Source organism: Rhagoletis zephyria, unplaced genomic scaffold, assembly GCF_001687245.7.
Source record: "Rhagoletis zephyria isolate East Lansing unplaced genomic scaffold, Rhagoletis_zephyria_1.1 Rzeph_scaffold_00237, whole genome shotgun sequence".
Lineage (NCBI taxonomy): Eukaryota > Metazoa > Arthropoda > Insecta > Diptera > Tephritidae > Rhagoletis > Rhagoletis zephyria.
This window is the reverse complement of record NW_016157321.1, coordinates 148,136-161,983: the sequence shown is the minus strand read 5'-3', so window position 1 is coordinate 161,983 and position 13,848 is coordinate 148,136. Positions and strand designations below refer to the sequence as shown.

At 33.3% G+C, this 13,848-nt stretch overlaps 1 protein-coding gene across 3 annotated transcripts in view; it reads right to left on the bottom strand.

The window, feature by feature from the left end:
* The window catches only part of LOC108358330 (serine-rich adhesin for platelets-like), a 244,319-nt gene that overhangs the window by 172,802 nt on the left and 57,669 nt on the right, over nucleotides 1-13,848 (bottom strand). For all 3 annotated transcript variants that reach the window (XM_017609607.1, XM_017609608.1, XM_017609609.1), the window contains exon 3: nucleotides 1,729-1,929. In XM_017609607.1, coding sequence (XP_017465096.1) covers nucleotides 1,729-1,929 — 201 coding nt within the window. The remainder of the gene's footprint in view (nucleotides 1-1,728; nucleotides 1,930-13,848) is intronic.

The window sequence follows — 13,848 nt, the reverse complement described above, 5'->3', positions numbered from 1 at the left end:
AATAAAATCTCTAAACTTTGTGCAAAACTCAGGAAAATTCATTAAATTTGCACACTTATTTGCAACTTTTTATTCAGATTTTTTAGAAAAATTCTAAGTATGCAGTTTTATAGCCCATTCAAATGTAGAATAACAAAGTGCAAGTTTAAAGTTGCTAGAAAATCGCGTTGATTTTTGGCCATTTTTTTAGTGGAAGGTGTTGCTCATTTTCTCCATACAAAAAATAATTGTCGAATTACTTTGTATGGAAGAACTTGCGTGAAAAAAAATTACCAAAAATCAATGCGATTTTCTAGCGACTTCAAACTTGCACCTTGTTATTCTACATTTGAATGGACTATAAAACTGCATACTTAGAATTTTTCTGAATCTGAATAAAAAGTTGCAAATAAGTGTGCAAATTTAATGAATTTTCCTGAGTTTTGCACAAAGTTTAGAGATTTTATTACAATGTTTTTTGGTGTAGAATGAACAATATTTTTACAAAAAATTATCGAAAATAAATTAGAATAAAGAACTTTGCATATATTTCGAAAAATTCACTGTGCCAATACTTCTGTTCGGCACTGTAGGTTTTGTTAGAGAATGAACTGTAATTTAATTGAAAATGCTTAACAATTAATAATTAAACATAAGTGGCAAACAATATCACCTTGAAATGAAGGCGCTATAGATATGGCCAATAATGTATGTGTAGTATCTCGGTAACCGTTCGATCACTTTGTACAAAACTCAGTATGATTATTGTGCTTGCAACATAGAAATCGTTGAAAATTATTAAAATCGGACTAAAATTACGCCCACTTTTCATGCAGCGTTAATTTCAGAAATGCTCGAAACATCGATATATCGAAATTTAAGGACGCTAATTTACTAAAAACTGATCCTAACAACAATCCCTTGAAAAGAAGTAATATTATTAGGTAATTTTCGAAAATAGGCGTGATACCGCCCACATATAACTATATAAGTTTATCCCATTATGTCTAACTGAACGTTCTATCGAAGATGTTTGAAATAAAACCGCCGCAGCGGTAGTTTTCGGAGAGCCGAAAAAACTGTATGTAATACTTGAGCCGGGTATTTAATGTTCGGCTCCGCCCGAAGTTAAGACTTTATTACTTTTTATAGTTAAAGTTTTGATGGCAATTTTTTGAAGATTGTATAATTATTATGAAATTTGGCTTTAAGTTAAGTATGCAGAAATTACCGCCACCTCTTCTTCTATGTTCTGTAAAAATTTCATAGATGTATCTTTTACCAGTAACTCATTAGAACAAAATATGTTTTCTTTCTTACTATGGGTGTATATCCCACACCTAGATCTAAGTGGGATCAATTAAAAAAAAAAAAAAATTGGAAATTTTTTTTGCATAAATCAATGCATAGAACTTACCTCCAATGAATACAAATATTTTTTCTTCATGATTATATACACTAACTAAAAAAATACTGTTATACCGGTTTTTGAGATAATTACGTTGAATCTGTACGATCCGCAACAAGTTACATTTCCCGATCTGAATTTTAAGCTAGCTTACTTTAGATCTAGGTGTGCGATATGTAAACTCAAAACTTTAAAGCCGTTTTTCTCGTGTTTGAGCTCTTCGAGTTGTGAAACTATTGAAGTAAATGAGCGATACATAGTTAGCATAATTACATACATATGTACTGTGGTTATAATTTAAGTTATTATATCGTTAGGTTAATATATTTTTTGACACTTACGTCGCCAAATTGCTCGCGGTCATGTCATCACCGGCACCAACGTGACCCACAAAACATAAGTTCGGGTCTGCACGTATCTGACGGTACATTTCACATCCATGCTTGTATGTTCCGACCAGAAGACTCTTATCACAACACGCAGGATTCCACCACGATGCTGGCACTTGATCTGGCGTTGCAGGCGGGCGAATGGGGAGCTCGCTAAATAATAACATAAATATGATGTGATTACAAATGAAAGTTTTTTAAACAATGTAAATAAAACTAAAAAGCCATAAAAATCATAACGAAGAAATAACCAAACCAAGTTTTTCAACAATCAAAGAGTTCAAAGCCAATTATTACTTATATGTAGTTAAAATTTCTGAGTAACTGGTCTATTTTGCACGTTACCGAAGATTTTGTAACCGGAATATTTTATTACCAAAAAATGTTAAGTCGGCCGCTGTGGTGTAGTGGTAAGCAGTGCGCGCTTCCACTCCGCAGCGTCTGGGTTCAAGCCCTGGTCAAAGCAACATCGCAAAAAAATATAGAAAAAGGTTTTTTCTTAACAGCTGCCGTCCCTCGGCAGGCAATGGCAAACCTCCGAGTGTATTTCTGCCATGAAAAACAGCTTCTCATAAAAATACAATCGCCGTTCGAAGTCGGCGTAAAACTGTAGGGCCCCCGCTTTGTGTGACATAATCAAGGCGCACGCCACAAATCGGAGGAGAAGCTCGGCCAAACGCTAACATACGTGTAAGCGCCAATCTACAAAAAAAAAAAATGTTACCAGTTCTTGTCCCCGCGATTCTAGATACGGTGGTAATGCAGTTAAAATATTCAGCAATTCGGCTATGAAGAATTGTGGAAATTCTGGCGTTGCATATTTCACGGGGCAATCCTTTGTTACCAGCTTATGAGATCGTAACGAAATTTACCGGTTACAAGAGTACACAAAATGCGAAAAGGGTTTAAAATTGAGAGGAACTTTATTTACCGGTTACAAAATTTTTATAACCAGCGCAGAATAGACCTGTAAATAGACTAAACACGCATTTAAACGCAAAAATACATTTCGACTTCGCCGCAATAACTTAGAATCCTTAAACTCATCTCAAGAAATTATACAACAGTATGAGCGGTTTCGAATTCCCTGCACGCCTTGCACTATTCCTCTTTCTTACACTTTATCATGTTTACTTTTGGTGTTATTTTCTGTTTGAAAGAAGGCACGATACCTACACGATGAATTTGGACATAAATTTATCTATCGCTCATTTACTTCAATAGTGTCAAAATCCAAAAAATATAAATTCTGAGTTGAGTATGCAGAAATTACCACTACCTCTTCTTCTACGTTGCGTAAAAATTTCATAGCCGTATCGATTACAAGTATATCACTAGAATAAAATACGTTTTCATTCTTAAATGGGAGTATATGTAAATTCACGAAGTAAATGAGCGATATATACGTTGAATAAACAAATTTGTTCAGCCTCATTGCGAGTGTCGTGTCGAATGCAAGTCGTCTTTCGAGAGTCGAATCGAAAAGTGCATGGCATTGTCTAAAACAGTGTTGGCTCTAATCGATTGATTTTTTAATCAATTACTTAATTTGATTAAATTCAATTAGATCATGATTAATTTTAATCTGATTAAACAGTTAATCGTAACCGCGATTAAAAAAAAAAATAATTTTTAATCATTAACCCCTAATTTGATTAAGTAGGTTTGGTGATTAAATAATTTATGCTGGAATTTTACTGTGCACGCAAGGCCAGTTAATCGGGAAAGTCCATTTTCGTCATGAATCTAAGCAATTTGGTGTGCATTTTCATTCAGTTTATGTATTACTTATAATAATAAATAATTTTTTTTTTTATATATATGATGCGTTTTTTATAAGCGTGAAACACAGAAAAATAACTATAATCCGTGTTTGGTTTCAAATTCGGACAAACTAGACCACTTATTCAGATTTTTTTTTAATTGGATTAACGATTAATGGTTAAGATTAATTAATCGTAATCACAACCGACGATTAACGATTAAAAAAATTGAATCATTAATCGTACGGATGATTACGATTAATTAATTTTAATTGTTAATCGCGATTAACATTTTAATCGTTAATCAGATTAACATTTTGCCAACACTGTCTACAAACTCGATTCAACTAGTGTATTAAAATGGGAAAACTTTGCAGCACTGGATAGTTTTCAACAGGTTTCGTCGTCTACTTTTTTCAGAACGACAATAGGCAATGCCAATCTTGTCGAGTCATGCATTTTAGTATAATTAACGACGTACGCAATGACGCTGATTATTTCAGTAATTGATGGACTAATTAAGCGATCAACTGACAACGTAAATACATATGTAGGATGTATAAAGTTATATGAAAGCGAATGAATCAATTAGCTCTTTGATTAAAATTTAGTAGAAAAACAAATAGTATTTACACAGTATTTAACATCTTAACATAAAATCACAGCAAATATGAATACTGAGTGAATAAACACTAGGCCTGTGCGATTAATTGATTATTCAAAATTTTAATTAATCATAAAGTAAATAACTCAATCATTCGATTAATTGGAAATCATGATTACTCAAAAGTTCAGTTACTCGAGTAATCAAGATTTTGATTAACCGAAAACAAAAATATTTGAGTAATTTGCTTTATGATCAATCAAAACTATGAGTAAAATAAGTAATCAACATTTCAAAGTACTCTTTACATATAAAGCAGTTAAAGTTCCTTGATACTTTGAAAACAACGTTTCTGTTTCCGCAAAATTAATTTTTTTGATCAATGATATTTCAAGTAACTCGATTAATCATCACTTTGAGTAATCAAAATCTTGATTACTCGAGTAATTGATTAACCGAATAACTGATTAACCAACTTGCTCGAGTAATCGAATAATCACACAGCTCTAATAAACACAAATAAAAAAATAAATGAAATATGAAAAACGAAAACATCGAAAGTAATTAAAAGTCGAGTATAATTCTTGGTATAAAGCGTGAACCACTGAGGAAGGATATACAAATTTTTATCGAGACACTTATGAATGTATGTATAGTAACAGCTTAAACTTTGTATTTTTTTCTAGAATATCCTACAGCACGTCAAATTGGGAAGAATTTCTTGACATAATTAAGTCGGTTCCAGGTACTTTAAAGGATTTTACAGCAAGTTGTTCCCGTATGACACCTCACATATCGTTTATTAAAGGCGACATTTTGTTTTAAGATTTAGTATCGAAAATGTTATTTCAAAAATTGCCTAGGAAGGGGAAGCTAATTGTAAAAAGATAAAGCCTTTTAGCAATATTTGTTAGAGCATATTTCCTAACAAATGCATTTTTTTGCATATTTCAGAAATAAATGCTAAATTTAGAGCATATTCAAAAACTGTATTTTTTTTTTAGTTACAGATTGATAGAAATCTACTCTGGACGGTAAATTTTTGGACAACTGTGAGGTGAATAAAAATTGCATCACACTTACCTAACGGTTTTGACACGTATTTTGTTATAATAATAGTGGTATTCACCAAATTGAGCAAGTGGCCTGGCACTCTGGCAAAAGAGCAGATGAGCTCAAGCAACGACTCTATTACTCTTTGCCAGACTGCCAGGTCACTTTCTCACTTTGGTGAATACCACTAATATTTATGCTAAGACGTCTAATAAGGGCATGGCTTTCTGTTTGTGGAAGAATTGAAATCAGCAAAGACAAATGATGCATTGTGTTTGCTTAACTTGCTGGCCTCTTTTTACATCAAAGCAACTGTCAAAAATTTCCAGCAGTAAAAAGTTATTTATTAGCACAGCAGAAATGTACAATTTTCTCCCCATAGAATTTTTCTTCGGATTGGCACAGACCCATTACAAGTATTTTGGATTTCACCACTCGGCTATTACGTACTTTGCGACACTGAGTTATATTTGACAATAGTGGGATTCATGAAACGTCGAAAAGTTGCAAATCGCATTCGTTGCAAAATTTGCCACCTTGCGACACAACTGATTACTTTTGTATGGAAACTCTCCTGCGAGAAAATTGCGACATTCTAAGTGTACACCGAAACAAAAATCTCCTCTCTCAATTAAGTTTACACGGCGGAGCGACTCTAGGAGATATGTACTCTAGCTAGAGTCGAAATAGAGAAATCTCAACTCCCTATCACGTACTCTACAAGCTGTGTACACTGTAGACAATTGTTACCTCTCGCCTAGAGTTAGTTTTCTATCTCGAATTATTGTCAACACTTGTTGTATGTATCTATATCAGAGCCACTATGTAGAAATAAAGGTGGCGCCAACCGCGGACCGCTAACTCTTCGTCGATTTGACAGCATTTACCTATTCGCTGACGCCGTAAAATACTTTTTCGCACTACGGATGAAAATTACATTTTCTAATCGTACCTATGTACGTATAAGACGAAAAAATTGCACCTAAAAGTAAATAAATGTATCTAAAATGTAAAATATGAAAAAAAAAGTTTGAAAGACGTCGTATATGGTAAAATGAACTTCAGTGAAGAAGCTTATCAAATAAGTCTCGGTAAGTTCTTTGAGAAACTGCGAGGAACCTTATGCATATTTATGTTATTGACAGATTGCGGAAAGAATGTAGAAGTCTGTATTTCATCAACGATGGGGACATAAATGTACTTTTCCATCATAAATGCTCGGAACGAGAGTAAAGTTGGCTACAGAATGAAGTGAGTAAATCATTTTCAAATCAACGATAAGCTCTGTATACTTTTTTTATTTTAAGGCTGACACCATTTCGTCGATAGGATCATGCCGGAGATGGATAAATTCTAGCCAAGAGTCTCACGACTCGAGAGACATGGAAGCAAAGAATTTAAAGTTAATGCTCAATGCCACTGAAAGAGGTCCAAGCATCTTTAAGCAATATAAAGAAAAAACCGTGCTGTCAGAAGTTAGTAGTGACATTTTGGTAAATACCATCGTTGACCATTTCTCACCGCAATCAGTGCCTATGACACTGAAGGATATCATCACATTTTCTTAGCAAATAACAATTTTATTTCCCAATGAAGACATGGTGTGTATGCAATTTCATATTCTCTTGCTATTAAAATTTGTAAATACATACGGTGAGTGTCAAATGTAAGTGTACCTACACTTTGTTCTAATATAATATTCACAATTATTTTCCCTAACATATTTTTTTCATTAATTAGTTATGATAATATAGTTCATTCCAGTGTTGGCACTAATCGATTGATTTTTTAATCAATTAGTTAATTCGATTGAATTCAATCCGATTACAGTTAATCATGATTAATTTTAATCTGATTAAACATCTAATCAAACCCGCGATTAAACAAATTAATTTTTAATCATTAACCTTTAATTTGATTAAGTAGGTTTGGTGATTAATTAATTTACGCTGGAATTTTCCTGTGCACACAAAGCCAGTTAATCGGGTATGGCTAAAACGGCTTTCCTTATCAATCCAAGCAATTTGGTGTGCGTTTTCATTAAAATCTATTCCAACAGACGTTCTGTAAACTAGGTTTTAATATGCCTCTGCACATGTCCGATGGGTTGTAAAAATTCCCTGTTTATGTATTACTAATAAAAATAATATTTTTTTTTTTTATATATTATGTGTTTTTATAAGCGTGAAACACAAAAGAATAACTACAACTCTTGTTTGGTCTCAAATTCGAATAAACTAAAGCATTTAATCAGATTTTATTTTTAATTGGATTAACGATTAATGATTAAAATTAATTAATCGTACAGATGATCGCGATTAACATTTTAATCGTTAATTTTTAATCCTTAATCAGATTAACATTTTGCCAACACTGGTTCTTTCTATAACATAAACCATATAATCAAATATTCGCACTTTATATAAATTTCACAAAAATTCAAAAAATATTCATCAAAATTTCTAAATTTTTCGAGTTTGCAGTTTTGTAGCCCGTTCAATTTTAGTAAAACAAAGTGCAAGTTTCAAGTAGCTATAAATTACCGTTGGTTTTTAGAATTTTTTCTGTGGAGGGCGTTGCGCGCTTTCTTCCATATAACGCGTGATCAAGATCTATTTAACACGAAGACGTAGTGTTATTTTAACAACAACTCCTGTTGATTCAACCAGTATTTTCATGTAGAATATCCTGTCAAACTAACCACATGCCTTGTTGAAAAAACCGATGCCTCAGGTTAAATTTACAGTAATTTCAATGTTAAATTGACAATAATCCAATCTTAAGTCAACTAGAGGGAAAAATGTTAAAAAATGTCCTTCATGTGAAAATAACATGACATATCGCGTTGAAAAATAATAACCACAAAATTGGTTCAAATTCGGTTGATTAACACGATGGGTGCAAAAGTATGAACGGTGTTAAATAATATTGCCGAAAATATTACGAAAACGTACAATGCCGCAACAAAGTGAAAGAAGTAAAATTTTATTTATTCTATTCTCTTCTGTTGCAGAGCCATTTTCAATTGAATTAGTGTCAACTCAGTCAGCTGATTGCACGGTTGCCATTTCCAATTTATTTTTCGGACCAAAAAATTGACCAAATGGTAAGAAATGGACCAATTTTTATTACATCGGGAAATTGAGTGGAGTTTATTCCTCTTTATCAAGAAAATATGCCAATTCAGTTTTTATAACGATTTCTTTTATATTACATCCAAAGTGCATTACAATTGTATATTATTAACATTATATTATTTAAAGTTTTAAATTATAATTTGTTTCTTAATTTCGTTTTTATTAATGCTAAATCAAAAAATTTACGCTCAGCTGCTGCGGAACTGTGAGGCACACTAAAAATGTTATGAACTGAATCACACAATTCTCCAAAGGCCGCTTCACCCAATCCATTTTTAATCAAACTTACTTGAAGCCAAAAACGTTCTATATTGGTACAGTTTTTGAAGTTACCTTCACTCAGCCTCAATTTTCGAAAATGAAATTCAATTATGTCTGCATCATTTACCAATGCAGGGAATTGGTCGAGTAGTGGCAAAATTGATACATCAGTATCAGAAAGAACTTTATGTGGTGTAATAATTTCAAGATGTTTAATATCTTTTCCATTGAAATCGAATATTATTTTCATGTGCTAAATGCTTTGATTAAAGTTTTGCTACCTTTTCCATATTTAGCGCAAGCCACTCTAATATTGGTCACCGAGTAATTGAAATTAGCAAGAAACCGCGATATTTTTTGAAGCGTGATTTGACAGATGATTAGCCACGCCATATTTGAAGATCAGTGGCAAGGCGAGTTCACACTTTTAGCAAGTGTTGCCAATCGGTCCTATGCTGAATATCGTCATTGTCTTCGTCGGCGATCGTCAGCGCATTAGTAAAATGGCTGACGATGGCCGTATCGTCGATGACGATATTCAACATAGGGCGGAATATTCTTCAATTAAATGGAAAAAATTTAAAACGCGAAACCATTGCATGAAGTGAAAGAGTGATAATAAACTAAGCAAAGGCTTGTGAAGTGGACCATTTTAAAAAGAATTGGACCAATGGACAAAAACGGCAACCGTGCCTGATTGTCATAAAATCCCGCTCTTTACATTTCAGTCAGGGTTTCAGCCGTGCGTTTGTGCGAAACGTGCCATATGTTTGTTGTAAAAATCTTTCGAATATTTCACATTTTCGCACTTTCGCCCAAAGGCACACAGTTTTGCCTTAAAGAGTGAACTCTAGTTATATTTGTTTTGTTTGTGAACAAATCTTAACCCTTTTTTTTAGCAAGGTTGTCATCGTTTTTTGAGAGCTTTAGATTTATGGTATAAAAATAAAAATTTAGGGATAGTATTTCCAAAATCGGTGAAGTTATATATCAAAACGGTTTTCAATGCCAAAACTATTTAACGGCCAATTATAGTCTTGAGCGAGGTCTTTTCGGCGACATAAAGATTTAAAAAATCGGACATCGAATAAGAAAGTTATACCAAAAAACGCGATTTAGATGTTTTTAGCGGGTCCCAAAAAAAATTGGACACCCAAAATGTTTTCTCGACATAAAAGTTCCAATAAAAATTACACACGCTAAACTTTTTTTCGTGATACGCCTTACTGTACATTCCACAGATTAGATTTGTATATGGCTAGGGAACAAGCTCAGGCAGTTGGAATGTAAACTGTATTCCCTCCCTGCAAACATTTGGAGTCATAAACGCGTCATCACGGGAGTCCCTATTTCGGAGCCTTTACGTTCATAATTAACCCATTTAAGAGTCCGAAATGAAGGTGTTTGCCTTCTTGCGAGGGTCGACTTTTATGAGCTTAAATCAGATATGGGAACTTTTTGATTTTCCAAAAACATGTAATTGGGCTTCAAAATGCTGCTTGCTGCGACGTCGACATTTTCTAGCAGACATAGGTCCGTAGTTATAGTCGAAAGTTAAAACCTCTTCTAGTTAAAGTTAATCTTTAAGTTTAGAGCAGGCTTTAAGTTTTAGTTAGTTATAGACATGTTAGAGGCAGGTTTTTGCTAGATTGATACAAAACAGGGCCATTAATATAAAATGAAAAAAGTAACCAATCGGCATTAGGAAAACTTTGTTATATTAGCAAGTTCACCCTGTGTGAACTGACTTTTATAAATAATTTTGAAAACGGCGCAGCAAACTGTAAGTAAATAACAAATTTTTGTAGAATATAATTTATTAACGTAAATAATTTAATGCTGCTGAAAAGACCTGCTTGCGGTCCTCCTCTTTCATTTGAAAATGATCTTGGTGTTCCTTGTATGTTTTCCTATTTCTGGTTGCGATTGTATCATCCAAAATCGCAAAATCTCCAAATATCCATTGATTGGGAAGCATATTCTTCAAATTAAGACCACTTTTGTGTTTTCTCCGCAAATTTTGACAGGAAAACGTCTACTTAGAGTACGCTTTTAAAATTTAAAACCTCGTCAACCTCATTTTAAATTTAAAACGCCGTTTTAAAGTTAAAAGGTCTTTTAAGTTGACTATGACAGTGTAAAAAGAGTGTTTATCTTCATATACAGTTTTAAATGTTAAAACCTGCCTCTAACTTGTCTATAACTACGGGCCATAGTCTCTAACGTTAGAGTCAGGTTAGAGAACTATGTTAGAATTCAATTAGAGAATGATTAGAAAAACAATACACATTTGAAACCAATAAAAATTCAGCATTAGCCTTTTTCTCGATATCGAGAACTTTTTGTAGAGAATGCTATAATTCTCGGCAGTTTCTCTAACCGTCTTCTACGCTTCTACCTTAGGCACTCTGCACATTAAGCTCCTAATCATAGTAGTGTAATCGTTTCGGCATATTAAAGTATAAAGCTTTTATGCCGAGCACATGTATTTCAATGAAGCTCTGTACATTACGATTTAAAATCTTGTTTTCACCTAATCATAAAAGCTTCATGAATCGAAGCGCCCAACATTGTAAGGAGCTTGCAGTTTTGAAATCATAATTTGTTTACTTTTCTGTGTTGGAAATAAACTTTATTTTTCAATTCAATAGAAAATAATTGAAAATGAATGATTTCGTGCTAAAATTCGTGCAAATTGTATTAAACCACAAGCGTCTATGCAATATTTCGGAGCAGAAATATTTGCGGAAGTGCGCAGTTGCGAAAGAACGGCCAGAAAATTTGTTATGTGTAGAAAGTGTTTATTAGCTGGTGACTTATGCACGGCGTGCAAGTGTACAGAAGTTGAGTCGGTATGACGAAACGATTACTCTACTTTGATTAGGCGCGTAATGTGCCGAGTGCCTTAGAGAAACCTATTCGTTTTCGAATAATTTTCCAATCATTCTCTAACCGTAATGTTTGTTGGGATCAGGGAAGCCAACTCGTGGCGAATTCCCCGATTTGCGGGGAATTTCAGTTTGCGTGGGGAATCGGGGAATGGACCTTGTTTTGTGGGAAATTTCAGCTCGTTCAATTCTAGTATAATAAAGTTTCAAACAGCCAAAAATTACCGTTGATAGTTTAGAATTTTCTTTGTCGCATTTAATTTCATATAACGAATAAACATAATTTATTTTTTGTATGAAAGAAAATCGCAAAAAACTTCGGCAAAAAAATTCTAAAACGAAAATTTTTAGACACTTGAAACTTGAACTTTATTATGATGGAATTGGGTGGGCTACAAAACTGCATTCTCAAAATCTTTCTAGAAAATCGTACAAAAATACTCTAAATTTTTACGAATATAATTCACATTCATTAGGGGTGTCAGGCATTTTTAAAAGAGAGATTACTACCAAGGGGGCAGCGGTTTGGCGTTTGGTTTTACTGCAGGAATCGATGCATGCAATGGACTTATACCGTACTTGAAACTATCTAAGGTCGAAAACTTGGTAAATCACCAAGTCTTTAGATGACATAAATATTTTTGATCCAGCACTGTATATGACAAAAAAGGTATTTTGTATTACTTATAACATTTAAAATTTTCCACCGCTTAGTCTCATAACAAGACTATAATTTATAGTATATCTTTTGCCATTTTATAGATTGGGGAGTAAAATTCCACTAAATAATTTTCCTCACTGCATTACTAATTTTAACAGAATTATCGATGTCACAAACGATGCCTGGTCGAATGACTTCGGAGAGTTTTCCAAAAATGTTTGGTAAGCGACATTTTTTTCAAAATTTTCTTTTTGATGCAGATATGTTCCTAGAGCATCTAGATGCATTTCTGCATCAAAATTAAAAATTTTAATGAAATGTCGCTTATACGTTTTTGGCATTTATGGCTCGTACCCTGCAAACCAAAGTTTCTGAAATCTTAACGAAATCTTTAGGAGTATCTCATTTCTGTAACGATTTTTTTTTACGAATCTTCAAAGAAAATTATATGAAAGGATTGCCACGAACTCGTAAAGAAATTTCTGTAAGAAAAATAATAATAATAATAATACGAAGTGTGCACAGTTTATTTCATTTTAGAAAATTCGGCAAAACGAATGCATGACGACTCAACTTCTGTACACTTGCACGCCGTGCATAAGTCACCAGCTAATAAACACTTTCTACACATAACAAATTTTCTGGCCGTTCTTTCGCAACTGCGCACTTCCGCAAATATTTCTGCTCCGAAATTTTGCATAGACGCTTGTGGTTTAATACAATTTGCACGAATTTTAGCACGAAATCATTCATTTTCAATTATTTTCTATTGAATTGAAAAATAAAGTTTATTTCCAACACAGAAAAGTAAACAAATTATGATTTCAAAACTGCAAGCTCCTTACAATGTTGGGCGCTTCGATTCATGAAGCTTTTATGATTAGGTGAAAACAAGATTTTAAATCGTAATGTACAGAGCTTCATTGAAATACATGTGCTCGGCATAAAAGCTTTATACTTTAATATGCCGAAACGATTACACTACTATGATTAGGAGCTTAATGTGCAGAGTGCCTAAGGTAGAAGCGTAGAAGACGGTTAGAGAAACTGCCGAGAATTATAGCATTCTCTACAAAAAGTTCTCGATATCGAGAAAAAGGCTAATGCTGAATTCTTATTGGTTTCAAATGTGTATTGTTTTTCTAATCATTCTCTAATTGAATTCTAACATAGTTCTCTAACCTGACTCTAACGTTAGAGACTATGGCCCGTAGTTATAGACAAGTTAGAGGCAGGTTTTAACATTTAAAACTGTATATGAAGATAAACACTCTTTTTACACTGTCATAGTCAACTTAAAAGACCTTTTAACTTTAAAACGGCGTTTTAAATTTAAAATGAGGTTGACGAGGTTTTAAATTTTAAAAGCGTACTCTAAGTAGACGTTTTCCTGTCAAAATTTGCGGAGAAAACACAAAAGTGGTCTTAATTTGAAGAATATGCTTCCCAATCAATGGATATTTGGAGATTTTGCGATTTTGGATGATACAATCGCAACCAGAAATAGGAAAACATACAAGGAACACCAAGATCCTTTTCAAATGAAAGAGGAGGACCGCAAGCAGGTCTTTTCAGCAGCATTAAATTATTTACGTTAATAAATTATATTTTACAAAAATTTGTTATTTACTTACAGTTTGCTGCGCCGTTTTCAAAATTATTTATAAAAGTCAGTTCACACAGGGTGAACTTGCTAAAATAACAA